At 38.3% G+C, this 26,616-nt stretch overlaps 1 protein-coding gene and 1 pseudogene across 2 annotated transcripts in view; both read left to right on the plus strand.

Moving 5' to 3' along the window:
- The window catches only part of DBT (dihydrolipoamide branched chain transacylase E2), a 76,838-nt gene that overhangs the window by 19,682 nt on the left and 30,540 nt on the right, over positions 1-26,616 (plus strand). For both annotated transcript variants that reach the window (XM_026456507.1, XM_026456508.1), the window contains 3 exons: positions 5,773-5,893; positions 11,141-11,216; positions 16,803-16,984. In XM_026456507.1, the coding sequence (XP_026312292.1) occupies positions 5,773-5,893; positions 11,141-11,216; positions 16,803-16,984 (379 nt within the window). The remainder of the gene's footprint in view (positions 1-5,772; positions 5,894-11,140; positions 11,217-16,802; positions 16,985-26,616) is intronic.
- LOC111525756 lies at positions 11,755-12,306 on the plus strand (annotated as a pseudogene).

The following is a 26,616-nucleotide window of genomic DNA, read 5'->3' on the forward strand; positions in this document are numbered from 1 at the left end:
CTCCAGACCTTTACTTCAGACCTTTGCACTTGTATCTCCTCTGCTTTAAAGACTCTTGCCTTACTCCCCTATGGCCTTATCGCAACATACCTCATCCCCTGGGTTACTCCTACTCATCCCTCAGGTCTTACTTCAACATAACTTTCTCTAGCTAGGTTCCCTTAACACACTCTATTTCCTTCATTATAGCACTTATTATAATCACTTGTTTACCTTTACCTTTCACTGGACTGTGCATTCTATAAGGGAATAAATTGCATCTGTTTTGTTGTCTATATAATCCCAAGTGCCTGCCACATTGTAGGTGCTCATAAATATTTTTTAAATGACTCAGTAGAAAAAAGTCAGGCTTTTAAACTTTTGTAAAAAGTTGTAAGCAAAAACAGCTCTTACCCCTGTAGTAAATTATTAAAATAGCTTTATAATGTTGTGTTTTACATTTCCCTAGGTTATCGTGCATTTGACTCTTGATTAATCATGCCATTTGGAATTTTTCTGTTGTGTCTATCTTCCTGTAGTAAAGTGTAAGCAATTTGAATTCAGGAACTATATATTGCATCTTATTTAGCTTTGCATTTCCAAGTCCAGTACAATGTCTGACTTTAGGAGTGCTCAACAGCTGCCTATTGAATTATTATTAAATATTTCTTTAATATGCTACTTTGGTGAATGGTTTTATTTCCCTTTATGTTTTTCTGTCCTGGTTGTGATATTGAATTATTGATTTTTTATTTTTATGTTTTTTGACACGGAGTCTCACTCTGTTGCCAGACTGGAATGCAGTGGCGCAGTATCAGCTCAGTGCAACCTCCGCCTCCTGGGTTCAAGCGATTCTCCTGCCTCAGCCTCCCGAGTAGCGGGGACTACAGGCACGTGCCACCACGCCCAGCTAATTTTTGTATTTTTAATAGAGATAGGGTTTCACCATGTTGGCCAGGATGGTCTTGATCTCTTGACCTCGTGATCTGCCTGCCTCAGTCTCCCAAAGTGTTGGGATTATGGGTGTGAGACACTGTGCCTGGCCTAATTTTTTATTTTATTCATTATTATTTTTGAGACAGGTTCTTGCTCTGTTGCCCAGGCTGGAGTGTGGTGGCATGATCTTGGCTCACTGTAGCCTTGACCTCCTAGGCTCAAGTGGTCCTCCTTCCTCAGCCTCCCAAGTAGCTGGGACTACAGGCATTCACCACCACATCCGGCTAATTATTTTGATTTTTAGTAAACAAGGTCTCACTACGTTGCCCAGAATGGTCTTGAACTCCTGGGCTCAAGTGATCCTTCCACTTTGACCTCCCAAAATGTTGGGATTACGGGCATGAGCCACTACACCTGGCTGAATTATTTTTTAAAATCAAGGAAAGACCTATTTTAGTCAAACAATTGCATTAAGAGTTAGACTACATGTGTAGTTGTTCAACCAGGATATATTTGAGAATGAAAATGGTGTTATTAATAATTGCCTTGAATTACTAGGGGTGAATTGGGTGTTACCTCAGGCACATTGGTACAGATGGTCCCCATAGAATTAGGTGTCTTTAGTATTGTTCGTACATGAATTTAGAATTGCTTCAAATATAAAATATATAAAACTGGTAATTCTATAAGCATGCCTTTTTAAAATTGGAGGTTTAAATCCTTATGCTTAATTTACTAGTCTAGCTGGGTGTGGGGGCTCACACCTGTAATCCCAGCATTCTGGGAGACTGAGACAGGAGGATCACTTGAGCCTGGGAGTTTAAGACCATCCTGGGCAAAAAAGTGAGACCCTGTCTTTATTTTATTATTATTTTTTAAGATGGTATTACAGGCATGAGCCACTGCGCCCAGCCAACCCTGTCTTTGAAGAAAATTTAAAAATATAATTTACTAATCTAATAGTCTGTTTCTAGAAGAAAAATTTAGAATTCTGGCTTGAAAAATTATTTTTTCTCCTCTTTCCTGTTGCCTATTAATCCATCTATTCAGCAACTTCACAGTGCTTTTAGCCTTCTCCTCATAGCCATTCAATTACTATTATATTAATCATATACTGCCTATGGTACTTTTGTTGCTTTTTTTCTTTTTCTACTGTTAATTACCTCAGTCAGGAGCCTGTTGCTTTGCGTCTCAGATACTACACAGTACTCTCCCCTTCTTACCTGCGGTCTCAGTTACCCACGGTCGACTGCAGTCTGAAAATAGGTGAGCACAGTACAGTAAGATATTTTGAGAGAGAGACCACATTCATAAAACCTTTATTAAAGTAGATTATCATACTTTTTCTATTTTATTATGTTACTATTATTACTCTCTTACTGTGTCTGATTTATAAATTAAACTTTATCATAGGTATGTATGTATAGGAAAAACATGGTATATGTAGAATATGTAGGATTCACTATTCGGGGGGCCTTGAACGTGTCCACTGCCCATAAGGAGATAAGAGAGGAATACGGTAATAGTTTCTTTTTTTTAAAAAGATCCTTTTTTGGTAATTTTGGTATGTAATAGTTTCTTGACTTCTCCCTTTCTCTCCAGATTTTATCTGTTGTAATCTATTTGGTAAACCACTACTAATATCCTAATCCTTTTTCTTCAATAACCCATAATGTATGAGTTAAGACTCCTTATACTGACGTTATAGTCATCAACCATTTCCTCCTTGAGCTGTTTCCACTGCTCTCTTTTATACCTTTGGTCAAACCAAATCAAGCTGCTCAATGTCCCAGCAGATATGCTAAGTAAATTTCTGCTGTAGTTTATTTATGCTGTTTCCTCTGCCTTAAAAGTGCCCTTCTGCTCTTTTATTATGGAGGCTTATTATGCATAGTGCAGCTTAAATCTTCCCCCAAGAAGCCTTCCCAGGTCACACTAATGTGAAAAAAAACCCACCAGACCCCTTTACTTAAACTCCATTTTTTTTTTTTTTTTTGAGACAGAGTTTTGCTCTTGTTGCCTAGGCTGGAGTGCAATGAGATTACAGGCATGAGCCACCATGCCCGGCCTACTTAAACTCCTTTATCACTTACTGCCTGTGCCTCTTTTTTTGTGTGAACCTATGGATTATGTTGAAGAAGGCTATGTCTCTTATTACAAAAAGTTAGAGCATGCATGTCCATGCTTGAGTATGTTTGTGTGTGTGTGTGTGCGTATTTTCTCACATAGGTTGTAAACTCTTTGAAATTAGGGATTATTTCTCCTACTTCTAGGGTCTTTGACATCAAATTTACTTAGCTTCAGAGCTTGATTGTCCCACTTATTTGCTGTGTGACCTTGGACAAATTACTTCACCTTTCCCGTCAGTTTCCTGTGTGTTGAAGAGGGCTAACGTGTATGTTCCACAGGGATATTGTAAGATATAAAAATGATGTCTGGGTCGGGCATCATGACTCATGCCTGTAATCCTAGTACTTTGAGAGGTCAAGGTGGGCGGATTGCCTGAGCTGAGGAGTTCGAGACCACCCTGGGCAACATAATGAAACCCCGTCTCTATTAAAATACAAAGAAAAGGTTTAGCTGGACATGGTGGCACATGCCTGTAGTCCCAGCTACTTGGGAGGCTGAGGCACAAGAATCGCTTGAACCTGGGAGGCAGAGGTTGCAGTAAGCTGAGATCGTGCCACTGCACTCCAGCCTGGGTGACAGAGCAAAACTCCATCTCAAAATAAAAAACAACAACAAAAAAGATGACGTCTGAAAAGACTATTTTTCTTTTTTTTTTTTTTTTTTTGGAGACAAGGTCTCTCTCTGTCACCTAGGCTGAAGTGCAGTGGCGTGATCTTGGCTCATTGCAACCTCCACCACCCAGGTTCAAGCGATTCTTGTGCTTCAGCCTCCCGAGTAGCTGGGACTACAGGTGTGTGCCACCATGTCCAGCTAATTTTTGTATTTTTAGTAAAGAGGGGGTCTCGTCACATTGGCTAGGCTGGTCTTGAACTCTTGACCTCAAGCGATCCACTCACCTCAGCCTCCTAAAGTGCTGGGATTATAGGCAAGAGCCACCGTGCCTGATCTGTCTGAAAAGGCTTTGAAAGTACTCAGCACTCGATCGGGAGGCACTCGATAAATGTTAAGCTTGGTGGTTTGTGCTGCCCCTGACCCATGAATAGCTCAACAGGAGTTGTGTTGTTGTTGAAGGTAAGACCTTCTAATAGTTTAATTTTCTTTCAAACGTTTTAAAAATATCAACAATTTTATTTAAATTAAGGTGGATCTATATACTTCAAAACTTTCCTTTATTGTCCCTAAGTTTTATGTCTGATGAAACAGGTTGATTCACTCCTTTGATTTGATTGTTGACCAAGAGTCAGAGTTATGGGAGCTGAAGGAGAAAGCAAGGACAAACAAAATGGAAATGTTTGGGAAAGAGAATTCTTTCATTGTCTTCTAGTTTTAAGCTATCAATTTTAATTATTTTAGTTAGGCTTTGTATTTCCTGAATATTAATGTTAATAAGAATAAAATGTAGATATTATAAAGATTAGTTGATTTAGGGTGATCTCTAAAGTTAAGATGAATGATTTAAGATTATGTTTTAGGAAAGGGATCTTCAGTTTTTCTTTGCCTTCAGAAATCAGTAATAGCTTGAAATTTAAAGTAAAAAATAAGAATTTAAATGTATTGTTCTTGTCAGTAAACCAAACTTTTAATTATATGTTATTTGCTATCAGAATAAAACAAAAATTCTAGTTTATAAATATATATTAAAACATAACTGTACTATATAATGTTTATTATAACATAGCCTTTAAGAGCTAATCACCACTAATGTACATGATTTTTTTTAAAGTAAAAGTGACTCTGTTACATACATGAATAAGTTTCACTTATCAGTATTCTTATACTAAGAAGGTTAGAAATTTCTGCAGAGAAGTAAGCTCAGGGTTTTAAAATTAAATAAGTAAATACATTTCTGTAGTTTATGTTTACAGTGTGATGTAGTTAGGTATTAATAGCATTAAAATATTAACTTTCAAAATCAGGTATTATGGCCTGGCATGGTGGCTCGCACCTGTAAATTCTAGCACTTTGTGGGGCTGAGACGGGAGGATTGCTTGAGCTCAGGACTTCAAGTCCAGCCTGGGCAACATAGTGAGACCTTATCTCTACAAATAATAAAATTAATTGGATGGGGTGGCATGCACCTGTGGTCCCAGATACTTGGAAGGCTGAGGCAGGAGGAGCCCTTGAGCCTAGAAGGTCGAGGCTTCAGTGAGCTGTGATTGCACCACTGCACTCCAGCCCGGGCAACAGAGTGAGACCCTGTCGCAAATATACACACACACACATACACACACACACACACACACATGATACCTTTCAGACACTTAGGTTTTAATATATAGAGTTGAATACTTTTGGGCCTACTGATTTCTATAAGAGGTTTTTAAATAATATTATACTAAGGTGCTATGTAAAATAGGAATGCTAAAGAGTCATCTATAAGTTACTATAAGTAAACTTGAGGATATCATACTATACAAGTGTTTCATTGTTTTTAGATGCTAACTATTACTTTAGAATTCTTTAGTAGTTTTAGTTCAGGAAGTCCAATGATTGAAGCATACCTATAAGCTGATGTATTTATACAGAATACACTGTTAAAATGTCTTTACTTTCAGAAGGAATTTTGAGCAAGGATCATAAATGTAACAAATCTAAATCTAAGGATATCATATTTCTATTGTGATAATGGTTCTACTTTTAGAATAGAATTGAAATTCAGTTTATACTTAGAGATAATCCAGTGTGATCATTTATAAATGGTTTTACTTTTTGTTTTCTCATCTGTAGATTTGTGTTCGCTATTTTCAAACATGTAATGTTCATGTTTTGAAGCCAAATTATGTGTGTTTCTTTGGTTATCCTTCATTCAAGTATAGTCATCCACATCACTTCCTGAAAACAACTGCTGGTAAGTATGATTTCAGAATAACACGTATAAAATAATGTTTTGTACCTCATTCAGTAATATTTTTTAGTAGTTGATTGAGACTTTTTAAACTAAAAAAAAGTTGACTCTCTATTTCTAGCCGGGCCCTTCCCATCTCCCCACATTTTCCCAATTCTCACTTTCTTTTTTCTCATCCCTCTTTTTTACATACTTTCCTTAACACCGGTACCCCTTTTCAAAAGAAAAATGTTTTTAGAGACAGGATCTCACTCTGTTGCCCAGGTTGGAGTGCAGTGGTGCAATCACAGCTCACTCTAACCTGAACTTCTGGGCTCAAGTGATCCTTCTGCCTCAGCTTCTCAAAGAGCTGGGATTGCAGGCATTAACTTATCTCACCCAGCACTTGTGTCTTTATAATGTTGGGAATGGGTTGTGTTGGGCCATCTATTTATCAGCTGGCTCATCTAAGTGCAATAGTCAGCATTGATATGACTTTCTCAGTCAAGGTAAATTGTTGACAATAGAAGTATCTTTGTGTTGTTGTACATATTGTGGTATTGTTTGTTGAAAGAAGCACTTAATCGATCATGTGAACATGGTGTGATGAAACCAGCCTGATTTAGTCCTAAATAGAAAGTTCCCTGACTTTTACCATTTACTTACTTTTCCCCCAGCTTTTTCTACCCTCTATAAAGAACTTGAAGGATTAAGTATTAGATTTGGCAAGGGCATAAGAACTGTTTTTTCCCTGATGTTCTATTTAGAACCTTGATAAAGAACCCTAGACTTTTGTTATACCATTAAGTTTTTGACAGATACATGGGAGCTTAGTTCATGCTGGCAATGAAAAATGGGGGAATTCCAGGCAGACCCCAAGTCAGCCTTTCCATGCTCTTTTTTTTTTTTTTTTTTTTTTTTGAGACAGAGTCTCACTCTGTTGCCCAGGCTGGAGTGCAGTGGCACAATCATAGCTCACTGTAACCTCAAACTCATGGGTTCAAATGATCCTCCTGCCTCAACCTCCTGAGTAGATGGGACTACAGGAATGCATCACTACACCTGGCTAATTTATTTACTTATCAGGGTGTTGTCACAGTGTCCAGGCTGGGCTAAAACTCCTGGATTCAAGAGATCCTCCCGCCTCTGCCTCTCGAAGTGCCGGGATTACAGGCATGAGCCCTGCACCCGGCCTTCCATGCCTTTTCTTTCTTTCTTTTTTTTTTTTTTTGAGACAGGGTCTGACCTCTCAAAGTGATGAGATTACAGGTGTGAGCCACTGTTCCCAGCCATCTTCCATGCTTTTTCTATGTCATCCACTATAGCCTAAGATATGTAAACTTTACCTTCACTACTTTTACAAACATTTCCATTTTTTAAAGTTGATCTTTTTTTGTTACTTCCCAGAGAAAATAGAGGTCGTTCAAGTAAATACTTCGACTTCCTGTTCCAGTCTGTAAACACTTAGGCGCTTTGGGTTCCTGGATACACTAGTTCCAGGCTACTTGGATTCCAGGTCTACAAATTGCTAGCAGTGTAACTTTGAGCAAGTTTCACCATCTGGGAAATGGGAGTAATCATAGTATTTAGCTAATTGTATTCTTGTGAGAATTCATTCGTTCAACAGTTAATATTTATTGATCACCTGTGTTCCAAGGCACTGCTCTAGGTGCTTGGTATATATCAGTACACAAAACAAAGATCCTTATACTTGGGTGGATTAAATAAATTAGAATATGTAAAATATTTACATATTCAAATACAGCTTAGGTATGCTAATACTGCTTACATATACTAATACTGCTTTCTCTGGACACTTATTATGGTTTCTCTTCTTCTGCTTCTGTTTTAAACTTCAGTTTCTCATAGGATCCCATCTTTTGCCCTCTCTTCTTGTACTACAACTACACACATGCCTTCAACTCTCACCTCATTGAACACTTCTGAATCTGTAGCTATAGCTCAGATTTCTCACCAAGTGCTAACAAAACATCTCCATTCCAGTGTCCCCAAAACTCAGTCTTATACAAATCTCTTTTCCTTCTGATATTTCCTAACTCAGTAAATCATTAAGCTAGACTAGCCTAGCTTAACCATTGATGTGAGACCCTGTCTATACAAGAAAATTTAGAAAGTCAGCTGAGCATGTTGGTCCACACCTGTAGTCCCAGCTACTCAGGAGTCTGAAGTAGGAGGATCACCTGAGCCCCAGAGGTTAAGGCTGCAGTGAGCTGTGATCATGCCACTGCCATCCAGCCTGGGCAACAGAGTTAGACCATGTCAAAGAGAAGAGAAGGGAAGGGAAGAGAAGAGGAGGGGAGAGGAGGGGAGGGGAGGGGAGGGGAGGGGAAGAGAGGGGAGAGGGAGGGAGGCAGGGAGGGAGGGAGGGAGGGAGGGAGGGAGGAAGGAAGGAAGGAAGGAAGGAAGGAGGGGGGGGGGGGGGGGAGGGGAAGGGGGAGGGGGGGGGAGGGAAGGGAGGGGACCGGGAGGGAAGGGGAGGGGAGGGAAGCTAGAAACCTAGAGTCATCGGGAGGGAGGGACAAAGGTAGGGAAGGAAGGAAGGAAGGAAGGAAAAGGGAGGAATGGAGGGAATGAAGGAAGGAAGGAAGGAAGGAAGGGAGGAAGGAAGGAAGGAAAGAAGGAAACCTAGAGTTATCCTGACGGAGGGAGGGAGGGAGGGAGGGAGGGAAGGAGGGAGGAAGGAAGGAAAGCTAGAAACCTAGAGTCATCCTGACTCTAGTCTCACATCAGATTGATTATCAAAACCTATTAATTTTACATCTTACATATTTCTTAAATCTGCCTTCTTTTCAAACAGCTTTGAACAGTATATAAATATATAAATCACATACTTCTGTGCTGGGCAGAGTGGCTAACACCTGTAATCCCAGCACTTTGGGAAGCTGAGGCAGGAGGCTTGCTTGAGGCCAGGAGTTCGAGACCAGCCTGGGCCACAAAAAAGTGAGATCTCATCTCTACAAAAAATTTTTAAAAATTACTTGGGTGTGGTGGTATGCACTTGTAGTCAGCTGCTAGTCCTAGCTGAGGTGGGAGGATCACTTGAGCCCAGGAACTTGAAGCTATCATGGACTCATTGTGCCACTGCACTCTAATCTGGGCAACAGAGTGAGACCCTGTCTCTAAAAAAATAATAAATTAATAAATTCTATACTTCTGCTTATTACCTGAAGTGGCCTCCTGCTTCCCCTGCCTTGTTTTGCCTCTGCCACCCACTCCCTGACCCCTTCTACCATACTCCTGCCAGAGATTTTTTTTTCTAAAATTATAGACCTAAAATTGCAGATCTGATATTATAAATAGGATTCCATATCAGTTAATTATTGCTGAATAACAAACAATCCCACAACTTAGTGGCTTAAAGCAACATGGACTGATCATTTCTCAGGATTCTGTGGGTTGGCTGTGTGGTTTCCTTGCTGGTTGTGCCCGGGCTCCCTAATATGGCTGTATTTGACTAGAGGATCATCTGGGCTGGAAGATCCATGATGGACAATTCATGCTGGGTTTCAGAAGGGGCACCTCATTTCTCCTTTTCCTGATGTCTCATCCTCCAGTAGACTAGATAAACTTCCTTCCATGAGGATCTTAGGGCAGTATCCCAAAAGGGAGAAGGGAGAAGCTGTGTGGACTTTTGAGGCCTAGCCTCATGAACCTGCACACTTCACTTCTGTTATATTATATTTGTCAAAGCAAGTCACAGCCCAGCACAGATTTAAGAACTGGTAAAATAGACTCTGCCTCCTGATGGGAACAGCTGTAAAGAATTTATGACCATGTTAACTTATCACTGGGTCCTGATCACCTTTAGGATGAAGTTCAAATATTTTAGCATGGTGCACAAAGTCTTTTAAATCTGGGCTGATTTCTTGCCACATACTGTATCTTTGGCTATAGAGAACTATTTGTTCTTTAACCTTGCCATAAACCACCACATTTTCATGCTCTTGCTGTTCCTTGCATATTGCTTTGTATAGAGGTGCCATAGTGTATTTCCTTGTTTTTGTGTTACTTAGATTGATTTCCAGTTCTTCATTATGACCCTATAGTAACCATTTTTTAGCAAGTGGAATTACTTATGGAATCAAGAATGTTGATTAAAACAAATTTTTTTTTAAATGCTTTCGATTCTTAATGCTAAACCATTCAGAAAGTTGCCAGGTTATACTCCAATTAGCAAGCTGTGAGAGGACCCAACTTGCTAGAGAGGAAATAAGAGGTACCTAGTACCTCCATAACCAAAATGTATTTTTTAGTTTTTATTACTAATTTAACTCCTCATATTTAAGAAAATTTTACAACCCTAATTAATTTGTTATATGTTTTATAAGCAAATATGGTTAACAGCAGTCTAAAGATACAGGAGCATTCCTGAATAGGTTCAGAGCCATTTGTTAACCTGGAAAAGTGGAAGGGTCCATACGTGCTTTCAAATGACCAGAAATACTTTTCTCTTTTGAGAATAATTACTATACAGTATCATTGGCATCTAAGTATTACAAAGAGGGTATAGAAGCTGGGTGTGGTGGGTGGTCCCAGCTTCCTCAGGAGATGGAGGGAGGAGGATTGCTTGAGCCCAGGAGTTTGAAGCTGTAGTATTCATTTATGCACCTGTGAATGTCTACTGTACCCCAGCCTGGGGAACATAGTGAGACTCTGTCTCTAAAAAAGGAGGGATGGGTAGAAATTTGAAAAGGGGTAAAAAATGGAAAGAGGAAAGAGATGACTTAGGGATAAGTTGGCAGAACATAAGTTTGGACAAACAAGTTTCCATCAGGTTTGCTAGATATAGAACTGCCTGATTTTTAGCCATTAAGAATGAGAAAGAATAGTTATATAAATTCAAAAGAAATCTGTTCATGTTACTATAGTTTCATAACTTAAAACAAGGATATCTAGCTGGGTCTCTCTTTGTATATCTTTGTTCTATTTTCTATTCATTACATTGTTTCAAAATTTAATTAATTTGTTAGTGGGGCCTTTTATAGCCCCATAAAAGACCATTTTGGAAGTTGGAAAATGTAAGTTCTGTGGCAGTGCCAGGAGGTCTGTGTTGTAAAATAATTTATTTAAATCTCTGATGGTTATGAATAATGGTTATGCTCTTAAAAATTATAAAATGCTGTTTTTTCTGTCTGTAAGATGGAAGAATTTCTGCCTCTGCCTGAGAACATTCTCTGATTGTAGATGTGAAAGTATATATTAGTAATATGTTACATACTTAATGAGATCGTTTCTCATTTGTCTTTGAAGCTCTCCGTGGACAGGTTGTTCAGTTCAAGCTCTCAGACATTGGAGAAGGGATTAGAGAAGTAACCGTTAAAGAATGGTAAGTGAATCTGAAAAAATCTCTTAAGTAAATTTAAAAATAATTTGAGTAAAAATAACTATTTTTATTTTTATTTATTTAATGGATAGTTGGAATCTATTTAAATTGAGAAACGTCTTTATAAACACATAATGCATTTTTAAAAGCAATAAGGTAGAATTACCTTGTGTTGATGATACAGTGGTGAAGGAGTTTGTCACACATCAAGGTACTTTATTCAATGTGATTTAAAACTGTCAGGGTAGTCTGAGCTCTCTTCACTGTACTGAAAATGACTTTAGTAAGAATGTAAGTATGTTTGACTTACCATTACCTGATACAGTTTACTTGCATGTTGAGAAGAGATGAAAATATTTTACCAAAAATCACGAATCGAAAAATAAATTTTGAAACATTAAAAAATTATCCAAAAAAGGGCCTGAAAGAAACAAAACCCTTTCATCCTCTACCCTATTTCTTTATTTCACCTTCTGGAAAAATAGAAACACCTCGGGTACCGAACTCAGTTTTAGAGGTTTTTAGAAGTGGCAGTTGGAACATGGCGCTGCGAGTGGTGCGGAGCGTGCGGGACCTGCTTTGCACCCTGCGCGCGGTCCCGTCCCCCGCCGCGCCCTGCCCGCTGAGGCCCTGGCAGTTGCGGACGGGCGCCGTCCGGACACTGCGCACGCGACCCGCTCTGCTCTCGGTGCGTAAATTCACAGAGAAACATGAATGGATAACAACAGAAAATGGTATTGGAACAGTGGGAATCAGCAATTTTGCACAGGAAGCATTGGGAGATGTTGTTTACTGTAGTCTACCTGAAGTTGGGACAAAATTGAACAAACAAGATGAGTTTGGTGCTTTGGAAAGTGTGAAAGCTGCTAGTGAACTCTATTCTCCTTTATCAGAAGTAACTTAAATTAATGAAGCTCTTGCAGAAAATCCAGGACTTGTAAACAAATCTTGTTATGAAGATGGTTGGCTGATCAAGATGACCCTGAGTAACCCTTCAGAACTAGATGAACTTATGAGTGAAGAAGCATATGAGAAATACATCAAATCTATTGAGGAGTGAAAATGGAACCCCTAAATAAACTAGTATGAAATACCGCAACCCAGCAGATTGTCTTAAATTAGTGGTGGATAGAAGACTTAGGATAGCAACTTTTAGCATTACTGATGGAGAAGAAAAAAACTACTGTTAACGCTGCTAATGAAGGAAAATGCCCTTTAACTTTCTAATGATTATAGATTTTAGACTAGGCTCTAGTGTTCAGAATTCATTAAATTATCCATGGTAAAAACTAGTTTTAAAAATTACATAATTCAAAGATAACGTTGTTATTCTTAAGCCTTATATAATATTGTAACTTGCATATATCCATACCTGGATTTGGGATGAAATACTTAATGATCTTTCCATTGGAAATAACTGAGAGTGAAGAGGTTTTTGTTGCTTGTACAGTGTCAGATGACACGCCACTATCCTGATTTTGCAATACACTGCATTTGCTGGTGCTATTTTTATACGGTGAAGCAACAGCTTTGCAGCAAAATAATAAAATACTTCTTCGTTAAAAAAAAAAAAAAAAAGAAGTGGCAGTTAAGATGAGAAATAGATTACTTCTAACCTTAGATTTATACCATTAAAGATCCTTTTAAGAATCTGGTTCAACCACCTGAACATTATTTTCTTGTTATTTACTTATTTTTTACTTCTTTACTTTAAACATTATTTACTTATTATTATTGCTTTGTAAGTTAGAAGAGAACGTAATAACATAAACATACCTACAGTGATGTGTCTGGTGGCATTGTGGGATTATGGAAATAGCAATGGACTTCAAATCATAAGAGTCTGATCTCGAAACTTATTAGCTGTCCTACCTGTGACTTACTTGGTCTCTTAATGTGTCATATGAGGATAACAGTACTTGCTCTGCCAACCTCTGGAGCGTTGAAAGGACCAAAATAATATCATGTATAAGAAATGCATTTGATAATACCTTCTTTTCAAGACCAAGACAGTAGTAAAACATCTTTATAGATTTTTTTTTTTTTTTTTTTTGGTAGAGATGGGGTCTTACTATGTTGACCATGCTGGTCTTGAACTCTTGGCCTCAAGTGATCTTCCCACCTGGGCCTTCCAAAGTGTTGGGATTACAGGCATGATCCACTGCACCCAGCTTTTTTTGATTGCTTTAAAAAACCATTTCTTAATTTCTACCTCTTGTTCTGTACACCCATATGCTTAGTGTAGGGCTTACGGCTCTTAGAAGGGGAAATCATTTTATTCCTAATAAAATTCTTAAAACTCTTTTAATGAGAAACTAATCATTTGATTAGTTTTTCAGAAGTTCTTTAAGAAATATTAAGAGCTTTCTTGAATTCTGTTTTTTTTTCCTAACTTAATATTGTAAAAAGTAAAGTAGAGGTTCCTCTTCAAAGACGTTCTTCCTCATTTAATTAGGAATAAATAGTAACTTCTCTAAGAAGCAAAATTTATTCAAAGACCTGTGCTAACATTCTTAAATATCTGCTAGCCGTGATAAAGAAATCGACGTACTTTATGTTCTTAGCTCCTACAATTTAGCCTAAATATTTGCCCTGGCATGCTTATACTGGCCCAAGCAAGCATTAGGTCATAGCCTGTTCCTCTTCCTTATTTGAAGGTGTTTTTACCTTTCTCAGCATTCCACAAGTTACTTCCTCCTTCCTTTGTTCTCCTCTACCTTTGCCTCTTTTAAAAAGTTTTAAGTTGCTAGCCAATCAGGACAAATACAGAATGTGAGGTCCGGTTCCAGCCAGTGGAAACCGGACACAGCAGTAGGTTGGATACGTCAGGTTATAAATGACCCTGTCTTCTTTGTTCGGTGTACTCTTGTAGCAAAACTGCTGTTGAATGTACTCTTTCTGCAGGAAGTAAAAATGGCCTTGCTGAGTAAATTAAATTTATGTTCAAGTGCTATTTCTTTACAGCACTGAGGAACAAGCATTTCAAACAATATCCATAAATAATTTAAGGAAAAAATATGTATTGTGTTGCACTTGAAATGCTAAAGGGCAGAATTCTTGTCTAAAATGGAGCCTGAGAATAGAAATTTGAATATGTAAGGAAGCATAATTTAACAGAAAGTAGTGTGGTTTTGGGTAAGGTTAAATAAAACCTCATTTATTCTTAGAATTTGTGAGAGCAAATGTATGGAAAAAGAAAAAAATACTTAAATTTCACAAATCCTTTGATAAACTTCTAAAACAAGTTTAGATGTTATATGTTCTTTTGTCTTAAAGTCTATTTTGTCTGATAGTATAGCCACTGTAGCTTGCTTGCTTTCTCTTTTTTTTTTTTTGAGAGACAGAGTCTTGCTTTGTAGCCCAGGCTGGTCTCAAACTCCTGAGATTACAGGCTAGCCATCACACCTGGCCTTGTGTGACATACCTTTTTTGATCCTTTTACTTTTTACCATTTGTGTTCTTGAATTTAAATTATATTTCTTAGCATATAGTTGGAGCATTTTTTTAGAATCTATTCTGCCAATCTTTGCCTTTTTATTGGAGTATGTAAACTTTTTACTGTATATTTTAAAGTTATTTTCTTTGCGGTTGCCTTGAGGATTACAATTAACATGTTAATTTAAAACACTATAATTTGGATTAGCAGAAACTTAATGGAATACAGACTTTGCTCCAATATAGCTCTATCGCCTCTTCCTTCCTTTTGCTATTTGTCATATGTATTCCTGTTTTCCTTTTTTAGAATTATTATTCCATTAGCCCAGCATGGTGGCACAGGCCTGTAGTGCCAGCTACTTGGGAGGCTGAGGTGAGAGGATGGCTTGAGCCCAGGATGCAGAGGTTGCAGTGAGCCGAGCTCGCATCACTGCACTCCAGTCTGGGCAACAGAGCAAGATCCTGTCTCAAAAAACAAAACAAAACAAATAATTATCACTCCATATTGAAAGTATTCCATTTTTAAACATCATAAAGCACATCAACACAGTTTTATAAGTATTGCTTTAATGTGGTTGTCTTGTAAATCAGATAGGATTTTTTTAAAGTTACAAACAAAAAGTTGCAAATAAAACAAGATACAGATGTGGTCAGGTGTGGTGGCTCATGCCTGTTATCCCAACACTTTGGGAGGCCCAGATGGGAGTACTGCTTGAGGCCAGGAGTTCCAGACTAGCCAGGGCAACATAGCAAGACCCTGTCTCTACCAACAACAACCACCCAGATGCTCCTTGACTTATGATGGGGATAAGTCATAAACCCATCAAAACTAAAATGTCTTAAGTTGAAAATGTTTAGCCTAGCCTACCTTAAACATGCTTGGAATACGTACCTTAGCCCACATTTGGGCAAAGTCATCTAATACAAAGTCTATTTTATAAAGAACCGTGAATATCTTATGCAGTTTATTGAATACTGAAAGTGAAAAACAGAAGGGTTGTATGGGTGCTCAAATTACTGTTTCTACTGAAGGCATATTGTTTTTATACCATCATAAAGTTGAAAAATTATGAAAGTCAGAGACCATCTGTAGTGCCAGTTTTCCGGGGATTTTGCTTTTTGTGGTGATCCAAACCTAGTATTCCCCTTACAGTGGCTGTGAGGCTGCTGATTTGGCTCCTGCTGTGCTAGGGAAAGGAGGATGGAAATTGGGCAAGTTAAAATACTACAAAACTCAGCCATTTTTCCTGAATACATCCTTCTTAGTTGTTGCAAGCTTTTTTTTCTAATTTCCAAAATTCTGAAAAATAGATTTTTAACAACTTTTGTCACTCTACTTGTTCATATGGAAGAGCAGATTTTCAGAGGTCTTTAATCCATCATTCTGGAAGTGGAAGTATGTGCTTTTAAACCTGGTTTCTATGTCATGGGTGCTGTTTTATCATAGGCTGAGGACTGGTTAGGATAGGAAGACAAGAAGCAAGAATGACAATTATCTGTTGCTGGCAATAAGTCAGAAATAAGTACTAGAGACATTAAGAATGCCATTAGAATCAAAATTAGATGTATTATTTCAGGTTTGGTCCCATTCCTCCTGTTTTGTTGCTAAGACTATCTAGAAAAGCCTGTAAAGTATACCTAAAATGATTATGGGGTTAGAAGGACTTTATATAAGAACAGGCTAAGATAATTTTAGAAAGAAAGACTGGGAGAACTCCCATCTAAAATTCACAAAATTACAAAGGATATGTATTGAGGACATCAATTTTTAAACTTGCTTCTGGAAGTATTGGGCATCCCTTAAAGTTTGGAAAAGAGTAGTATAAGACAATAGAAGGAAATACCACTTTAAAAATGTATTTTTAGAACTTATTTTTCTAATAAATGGGTCAGACAGAAAACCTGAGAGTTTAATTAAATTTTTGGATTATAGACTATGGATTGCTTGAAATTTTTTTGAGTATTTCTCGCAGATACATTGAAGAGACTCTGGAAGTCATTATAGTCTTCTCTGAAACATTTCTTAGTACACCATCTGAAAGTAAATGCTGGGCTAGATGAATACCAATCTAACTCAGCATGGCATTTACATCCTTAATATGATCTGTACTTATGATTGTTTATGTAAAAGTGTCTCCTTTCTTTCTCTTTTAGGTATGTAAAAGAAGGAGATACAGTGTCTCAGTTTGATAGCATCTGTGAAGTTCAAAGTGATAAAGCTTCTGTTACCATCACTAGTCGTTATGATGGAGTCATTAAAAAACTCTATTATAATCTAGACGATATTGCCTATGTGGGGAAGCCATTAGTAGACATAGAAACGGAAGCTTTAAAAGGTATTGTAAGTCTGTTAATCTATTTTACCAAATTGATTATTGGTCTCTTTTTGTCATTGGGTCCCAATTAAAAGTGATCTTTTTTTTTTTCTATTCCTATTTATTTTTGGCTCTTGGGGAAATGTAATCTTTTCAGTGTGAAAAAAGGCAACAAGTTCAACACAAAATAGAAATCTGAATTGAAGGATAAGACAAAACCAAAGGTGGGAGGAAAAAGACAACAGCAAAAGGAAGAGATGAGATATTGCAAAAAAGGTGGAGGATGTCCCATCCTTTCTCCTCTGGGGAATGACTCAAACATTCAGGTGGCGTTATGCACTGTTCCACATAAGTCAGTGATGTTACTACTTTTGGAGGGGTAAGAAGGTTGGGGATGGACTTTTAATAACTTACAGGATTTGAGTTGGAGTTTTAGAAGCCCAAATCAGGAAAATTGAAAAGGTTCTCTGTGAGTCATGATTATCTTTTGACCAGTTGCCATGTTAAAAATATGTACAGTAGCACTTCATTTACCTGAAGTCCTGCCTTCTGGAGACCTTAGTGTTCAAAGAGGCAACAAGCTCTCTCAGTAATTAAAGATTCAGGCTATAAATACTGGTCACTAAGAACAAAAATTGGAGTATCTAAAGATGAAATCTAATATAATGGATTGCTCTGTTTACCACTGATACAAAAAAAAAAAACTCTCATGTTGGGGATGGTTATAAACTTTTTCAAGAGAAGTTGAAAAAAAAGCACTCTTGTTGGGGATGGTTATAAACTTTTTCAAGAGAGGTTGAAGAGAAAAGAAGGAAAATTAAAATGAAAGCAAAGATATCAGCATATAGAAGAAGCAGCAACCATGGGACTTAACAAGTGGTAGATGTCCTGTCAGAAGGTAATTCATCATGAGAATGTTACAGAGGAAAGCTAAAACAGTTGGCAGTCCCAGTGGTAGTAGGCAGCTGACTGGCTAACTCAGAAGTTCCTTACAGCACTGTTGTGGTATACCAAAGTGTTATCATCTAGAAATCAGTTTTGATACTAGGGGCTGCAAGAACAATAGGTTTTGTGACAGAACTCCTAGGCCAGCATTCCCACCTTGGAAGTGCTGAGATAAGATACCTCAGTGTAATTCAGAAGTCTAGAAGGAGTAATTGAATTACAGTGACTGGCTGACACTTAGTTCTGCAGTCTGTAGAACAATAACTAATATTACAATCTTTTTTTTTCCAGAATCACATCGTATAATTTATAAAATTTTTTACATTTATTATTCTGTGAAGTATTCCAGTTTAGCAGATGAAGAAACTAAACCCAACTGGAAAGGTTGGACAGGCTGGGCTCGGTGGCTCACACCTATAATCCCAGCACTTTGGGAGGCCAAGGCGGGTGGATCACAAGGTCAAGAGATCAAGATCGTCCTGGCCAACGTGGTGAAACCCTGTCTCTACTAAAAATACAAAAATTAGCCTGGCGTGGTGGTGTGTGCCTGTAGTCCCAGCTACTCGGGAGGCTGAGGCAGGAGAATTGCTTGAACTGGGAGGAGCAGGTTGCAGTGAGCCAAGATCGTGCCACTGCACTCCAGCCTGGCGACAGAGCAAGACTCCATCTCTTAAAAAAAAAAAAAAGAAAGGTTGGACAATTTGCAAAATAGTTGGTGACAGGACCAAAGTTAGAACTTAGATGTCCTGAGTCCTTGTCCAGAATATTTTCTACTATGACATGTTGCCTCTAAAAGCTAGAATATGATTTATTGAAGGCTTCCTACTACTTTTTATTATTACAAAGCTGGAGGGGTGCATTGCAGAAAGTTCTAAAATACAGAAAACCAAAACAACAACAAAAATCTTAATGTTCACAAATCACACTCAATACATTCGTGTATATCATTCCAGACATTTTTCTAGGTCATATGTATACATGTAGGTATTTTTTTAACCAAAATAATATATTGTATATGCTGTAGTCCAATCTGTTTGCTTTGTTCATCTATGTTTTCATGACAGTACATTTCAATTTTATTTTTTTGTTTGTTTGAGACTGAGTCTTGCTCTGTCGCCCAGGCTGGAGTACAGTGGTGTGATCTCGGCTCACTGCAACCTCCACCTCCCGGATTCAAGAAACTCTCCCATCTCAGCCTCCTGAGTAACTGGGACTACAGGTGTGCGCCACTGTGCCTGGCTAATACTTGTATTTTTTTATAGAGATGGGGTTTCACCATATTGGCCAGGCTGGTCTTGAACTCCTGACCACAAGTGATCAGCTGGCCGCAGCCTCCTAAAGTGCTGGAATTACAGGCATGAGCCACCACAATTGGCCTATTTCCATTTTATATGATCGACAGACCATATGTAGATTTCCTGAATTATCCCCAAAATGTCCTTGATATTTCAATTGATTTTTTTTTAACTAGGCTCCAATATAGGACCATACATTGTACCTAGTTGTTATATCTCTTAGGTCTCTTTTAGTCTAGTTTATCCTCTTCTACTTTTGTTTCATGACACTGATTTGAAGAGATTGCCTTTGTTTTGCAGAATGACAGACTTTTTGGATTTGTCTTGTTGCATTGTGGTGTTATTTAACTTGTTCCTCTAGTTCATATATTTCCTATAAGCTGGAAGTAAGTTTTAAAGGCTGAATTCAGGCTGGGCTCAGTGACTCACGCCTGTAATTTCAGCACTTTGGGAGACCAGGGTGGGTGAATCACTTGAGGTCAGGAGTTTGAGACCAGCCTGGCTGGCCGACATGGTGAAACCCCATGTCTACTAAAAATACAAAAATTAGCCAGGTGTGATGGCACATGCCTGTAATCTCACTTACTCAGAAGGCTGAGACAGGAGAATTGCTTGAACCCTGGAGGCAGAGGTTGTGGTGAGCCAAGATTGCGCCACTGCACTCCAGCCTGGGCAACAGAGCGAGACTCTATCTCAAAAATAAACAAACAAACAAAAGAAAAAAACAAAAACAAAACAAAACAAAAAAATAAAATTTAAAAATAAAGGCTGAATTCAAGTTAAATATTTTGGGTGGAACACATCATAGATCATGTTGTGTACTTTCATGTTGCTTCACATCAGGATACACTTAACATCTGATGACTGCCATAGTGATGCTAAGTTTAAACACTGAACTAGGATAATGATACCCTTACCCCTCTATTGTAGAATTGTGTTTTCCCCTTTTGTAACCAGAAAATTATGTATGTAGTGTTAGCTTTGACACTAAATAAGTAGGTTCTAATATCATTTGAGATCCTTCCTAAGTCAATAATTGCTTTAGTGGTTATAGAATGATGATTTTGGGATTCTGTCATTCCTTTAACATTAGTAGCTGGCATTCTTCTGTCAAGTGGACCTTTCTCCTCTATCAGTGGGGGCTATCTGTGTTGGGGCTATCTGTATGCTAACTGTATAAAATACAGTTTCTATGAAATACAGTTCTTACTGGAAAGAAAATAAATGTTTAATTCTTTCCCTTCACTGGTTCTCGAAGTAAAGAGTTCCTTTAGTAGTCACTTCAAATGGTGATACTAATTTTTCCAGCATTCTCAGTGTGTGTTTGAGTGTATTGTCACATGTCGCATAACGATGTTATGGTCAACAACAGACTGCGTATACAACGGTGGTCCCATAAGATGATAACACATCTTTACTGTACTTCTTTTATGTTTACATATGTTTAAATACACAAATATTTACCATTGTGTTACAGTCACCTACAATATCCAGGACAATAACATGCTCCACAGGTTTGTGACCTGGGAGCAATGGGCTATTTCATATAGCCTAGGTGTGTAGGAGGCTACACCATCTAGATTTGTGTAAGTGCACATTCAAGTTTGGATAATTGTGAAATCACCTAGCAATGCATTTCTCAGAACATACTCCCATCATTAAGCAATGCATGACTGTATTTCAACTGATTTCATGTGTTTAATCGATTACAGTCATTATTCTTCTGGATGCTCAAACCCATTATAGTGGTGACCCCTTCAAGCTGGCTCCTATGTGTTCTATTAACACGGTCCTGTTAACTTTTAAAAGCTTTCTTGCTTTTGGCACAAAAGATGTTCTGGGATTCACCTCATACTTTTAAAAGCTTCCTTGCTTTTGGCACAAAAGATGTTCTGGGATTCACCTCATACTTTTCCCACCCACACCTGGAATCATTCATTTCTTCAGGGGCTCTTGTTCTTTTAAGTATTAGTATAGAATGAGTAAGAGGCTATAATGTGGGCATTAGGGGTGCTTCGTATTACTTTGATTCTAAATTTCTTTTGAAAGACATTATTGGCTAGGCACACTGGCTCATGCCAGTAATCCTAACATTTCGGGAGGCTAAGGTGGGAGGATCACTTGAGCCCAGGAGTTTGAGACCAGCCTGGGTAACATAACAAGACCTCATCTCTACAAAAAATTTAAAAAATTAGCCAGGTGTGGTGGCATGCACCTGTGGTCCCAGCTACTTGGGAGGCTGAGGTGAGAGGATCACTTGAGCCCAGGAGGTAGAGGCTGCAGTGAGCTAGTGAGCTCTGTTAATGCCATTGCACTCTAGCCTGGGTGACAGCAGGATCCTGTCTCAAAAATAAATAAAAATAAAAAAAGGCAGGTTTTGTGATTTAGAGAAATTTAAAGAAAGACAAAACAAAAAATTCAGCTTTAGAATTACCTGAAATAAACATAGATTTTTTTTTTTTTGGATTCAGATTTAGAAAGGAAAGAGTTTCATTCTTGGCATAAACTGAGACAAGTAACGATGCTGAACAGTACTATGGATGTCATGAAATTACAATGCCCAAGCTGGAAACCAGATTAGATAACAATTTAAGCCATCTAAAAAAGCAAGTTATTTCTATGAACAAGTAAACAGTCAGAGTTTGTTATTTATTTTGTTTTGTTTTCTGACACGGGGTCTTGCTCTGTTGTACAAGCTAGAGTGCAGTAGCATGATCATAGCTCATTACAGCCTTGAATTCCTGGGCACAAGCAGTCCTTGCACCTTAGCTTCCTGAGTAGTTAGGACTCCATCATGCCCAGCTAATTGGCCTTTTGATTTTTTTTTCTTTTTTTTTTGAGATGAAGTCTCACTCTGTCTCCCAGGCTGGAGTGCAGTGGCACGATCTCAGCTCACTGCAACCTCTGCCTCCTGGGTTCAAGCGATTTGCTTGCCTCAGCTACCCTAGAAGCTGAGATTACAGGCATGTGCCACTACACCTGGCTAATTTTTGTATTTTTAGTAGAGGTGAGGTTTCACCATGTTGGCCAGGCTGGTCGTGAACTGGGGTCAAGTGATCTGCCTGCCTCCGCCTCCCAAATTGCTGGGATTATAGGCATGAGCCACCACACCTGGTACTGGTTTTGTTTTTAGTTTGTTTTGACATCTCAAGTAAGATCCAACTTAATAAGTCTGGGTATAGCAAATTATAAAATCACAGTACATTTTATGGGGGGCCTGTTTTTTATCTGGATAATTTTTTTCACAAAAATTAATATTCTCTATAACATGATAAATCTTAAAGAAATTATGCTGAGTGAAAGAAGCCAGACCCCACCCCTCAAAAGAAAACATGCTATATGATTCCATGCACATAAAATTTTAGAAAATCCAAACTAATCTGTAATGACAGAAAACCATTGAGTGGTTGCCTGGTGATAGAGTATGGAGGGTAGGAAGGGTTGGGAAGGAGGGATTACCAAGGAGTACGAGGAAACTTATGGAAGTGATAGACGTGATCATTATCTTGATTATGGTGATGTTTTATGAGTATATACATATTTCAAAGCTTATCGGATTTTATATTTTTTTTGTTTTTGTTTGTTTTGTTTTTTGGTTTTTTTTTTGAGATAGAGTCTTACTCTGTCGCCAGGCTGGAGTGCAGTGGCATGATATCGGCTCAGTGCAACCTCCGACTCCCTGGTTTAAGTGAATCTCCTGCCTCAGCCTGCCGAGTAGCTAGGATTACAGGCAGGTGCACACCACCACACCCAACTAATTTTTGTATTTTTAGTAGAGACAGGGTTTCACCATGTTGGCCAGGATGGTCTCGATCTCCTGACCTTGTGATCCGCCTGCCTTGGCCTCCCAAAGTGCTGGGATTACAGGCGTGAGCTACCGCGCCCGGCCTCAGACTTTATATTTTTGTATGTGCGGTTTATTGTGTGTCAGCTGTATCTCAGTAAAGCTTAGAACAAAATTAATGGCATTGGATAGGTTATGTTCACAGTAGAAATTATCTGACAGTATTCTACATAAACAACTGATAATTTGCTAACCATTCTATTTCATTTGCCATTCATAATATGTTCTAAACAATTATCTTGCATGCTAGTTTTATTTCACATCTGTACCTTTCTGCTTTTACATTTGGACTTGCTTTTTATATTTTTATTGTAAGAATAAACTATGAAGCATAAGCCCATGTATCAAATAAGCAGGCCTATAGAACATTACATTCAGTTTAATGAGAGAAATTTATATATGCTTCATTTTAATTGTGGAAATGAGAAAGATTTCTAAATATTTTATGTATATTTTCTTAAGCAAGAATTTGTAGTAATATTGAATTTATGTTTTTCCTGTCTTAATGCTAGTAAAACCAATTATATAAAAAACTAACAAAAGTCTTCTAGAAGTATAAATTATATTATTAACATTTTACAGGTAGAAAATTATTGTAGCATAGAGCCATGAAGGGTAGAAGAGATCAAGACTAGACATCTTAATAGTAGTATTGGAAATTAAGTCCTATCTTGTAATGCTAATTATATTCTATAGTACTGTCTAGTAACATAGTCATAGTCTAGTCATAGACTAGTCATAGACTAGTAACATAGTCGTAGTCTGCTTCTCAAAGCTGGAGGGTCATGATAATTTTCGGGAGGGAAACAGTATTTGTGACCTCCAAGTCCTATGACTATAGACAGACCGCTACTTCAAAACAGTTTATTGGACTCGGTTATGCCAACTTGTATCTGTGACATATAAGAAGGTATATATTATTTTAAAAATTACAAGTTGAAATCCAGTTACTTAATTTTTTTTTTTTTTTAGTTACTTAACATTATCACCATTATATCAAAGCTATTCCATGTTTCAGTGCCTTGTCGACTGTAAACTTGGTTTAGACCACGTGTAGTCACTCATGCCTGTAGTTCCAGCACTAGGAGGATCATTTGAAGCCAGGAGTTTGAGACTAGCCTGGGCAACACAGCGAAACCTCATCTCTACAAAAATTAGCCAAGTGTGGTGGAGCACACCTGTAGTCCCAGCTATACAGGAAGCTGAGGTGGGAGGATCACTTGAGTCCAGGAGTTTGAGGCTGCATTGAGCTATGATTGTGCCACTGCATTCCAGCCAAGGGACAGAGCAAGACCCAGTTTCTTAAAAAAACACACACACACAAAACAAGCAAAAAAATTAGATGGGCATGGTAGTACACCCCTGTAGTCCTGGCTACTCAGAGGAAACCCTGTCTCAAAACCAAAACAAAACTAAAACCAACTCAGTTTAAATTGTGTTACCTCGAGTTGTCTTTACAGCTGATGTGGTGACAGATGCTTTCTCTACCCTCTATTTATTTAATACAGTAACATGATTCCTCACTTTTCTTTTTTGTTGAGACGGAGTCTCGCTCTGTCACCCAGGCTGGAGTGCAGTGGCCGGATCTCAGCTCACTGCAAGCTCCGCCTCCCGGGTTTACGTCATTCTCCTGCCTCAGCCTCCCAAGTAGCTGGGACTACAGGCACCCGCCACCTTGCCCGGCTAGTTTTTTGTATTATTTTAGTAGAGACGGGGTTTCACTGTGTTAGCCAGGATGGTCTTGATCTCCTGACTTTGTGATCCGCCCGTCTCGGCCTCCCAAAGTGCTGGGATTACAGGCTTGAGCCACCGCGCCCGGCCGATTCCTCACTTTTCTAAACAACTAAAACAGTTTGTACCAAAACTTTTCAAAAACTTTTTTTTTTCAGAGAAATCATTAATTATTTTTAAAAACTTCATATATGTTACTTCTTAAAGTGAGGATATTGAGTAAGCTTTTTTGATTATGCAAAGACATGTTATGAACATTCACCGTTGTACTATAAACAATACAAATCCGCATTTGATTTTTAGTTTTTCAGCCTGTTTAGATTGTCCTTGTGCCAGGTCATCACCCACTTTCCTAACTTTCTGAGAAGACATATAACCAAGTTTGTTAAGAAGTATTTGCTAACAAAGGCAAATAGGAGCTGATTAAGAGTCTAAATACCTTTCCTGTGGGTCAAGTGCACAGTTTTAATGCTGAGGCTGTGTGGCACCTATTTTAGGTACTCTGGGCCATGAAGCCGTGTTAAGATGAAGTTGCCAGGATGCTCCACCACCAGATAAATGGAGAGTTACTATACGTAATTGAGAGGTACCATGGGGCAGTGAAAGGAGGAGAAAGAGGGATGTGAGCTTTAGGGGAATACTTTATAAAACTGATATTATTCTGCCATTATATTGGATTTACCCCTTAACATCAACATCTATTGTTGATTGGTTTCTCTATGCTAATACTATTTATACATCTCATTTAACAAGTGTAATATCTGCTTTTGACACATGGACCATTGAGACTCAGAGGTTAAATAACCTGCTTGTGATTACATAGCTACTAAGTGGTGGAGCTAGGATTTGACCTCAGCTCTGTTTAATGTGAAAGCCCATGCTCCTAACCACTTTGTTACACTGATAATTTAGTTCAGAGAGGATGGATAGCTGCTTCATTTTGCATCTAGAGCAATGGGACTAGCAATGGGACATCTAGAGCATCTAGACTAGCAATGGGACTAGCAATGGGACATCTAGAGCAATGGGACACTGTACATATGCATATTTACAAAATTCTGCTGCAGCAACACAGTTTAGTTTATGAATACATAGATTTTATAATATTGAAATGTTTACCAGGATTAATATAGAATGTTTTAAAGAAAAGCTCTTTGACATAAAACCATTCCAAGAATGTAATATATCATCTAACTAAATTACATTCAGTAACATAAATTGCATGGTTCAATGCTAGGCATAGTAGGTGCTCTTGGTAACTGTAACTGTTCATTTTGTACAGCCTATTGTAGATTAAATTGATTGAATTCACTGTTTTAATAATTTGAAGTGAAAAAGAAGATGCAATGAAATCTCTTCAGTTTCGTTGTCCTTAATTTTCAATTTATAAACATTTGGAAGAAAGGTGAAGAAAGGTCTTCCAAACACACTTGAATACTTGAGTATTTCAAAGCATTTTCCTTAAAAGAATTTCTCCTAGCTGAGTGAATTAATTGGATCACTTAATGTTGTTCTTAGAAATACCTAAGAATGCCGGGCGCGGTGGCTCAAGCCTGTAATCCCAGCACTTTGGGAGGCCGAGATGGGCGGATCACGAGGTCAGGAGATTGAGACCATCCTGGCCAACACGGTGAAACCCCGTCTCTACTAAAAAATACAAAAACCTAGCCGGGCGAGGTGGCGGGCGCCTGTAGTCCCAGCTACTCGGGAGGCTGAGGCAGGAGAATGGCCTAAACCCGCGAGGCGGAGTTTGCAGTGAGCTGAGATCCGGCCACTGCACTCTAGCCTGGGTGACAGAGCAAGACTCCATCTCAAAAAAAAAAAAAAAAAAAAAAAAA

This window comes from Piliocolobus tephrosceles, chromosome 1 (genome assembly GCF_002776525.5).
Source record: "Piliocolobus tephrosceles isolate RC106 chromosome 1, ASM277652v3, whole genome shotgun sequence".
NCBI lineage: Eukaryota > Metazoa > Chordata > Mammalia > Primates > Cercopithecidae > Piliocolobus > Piliocolobus tephrosceles.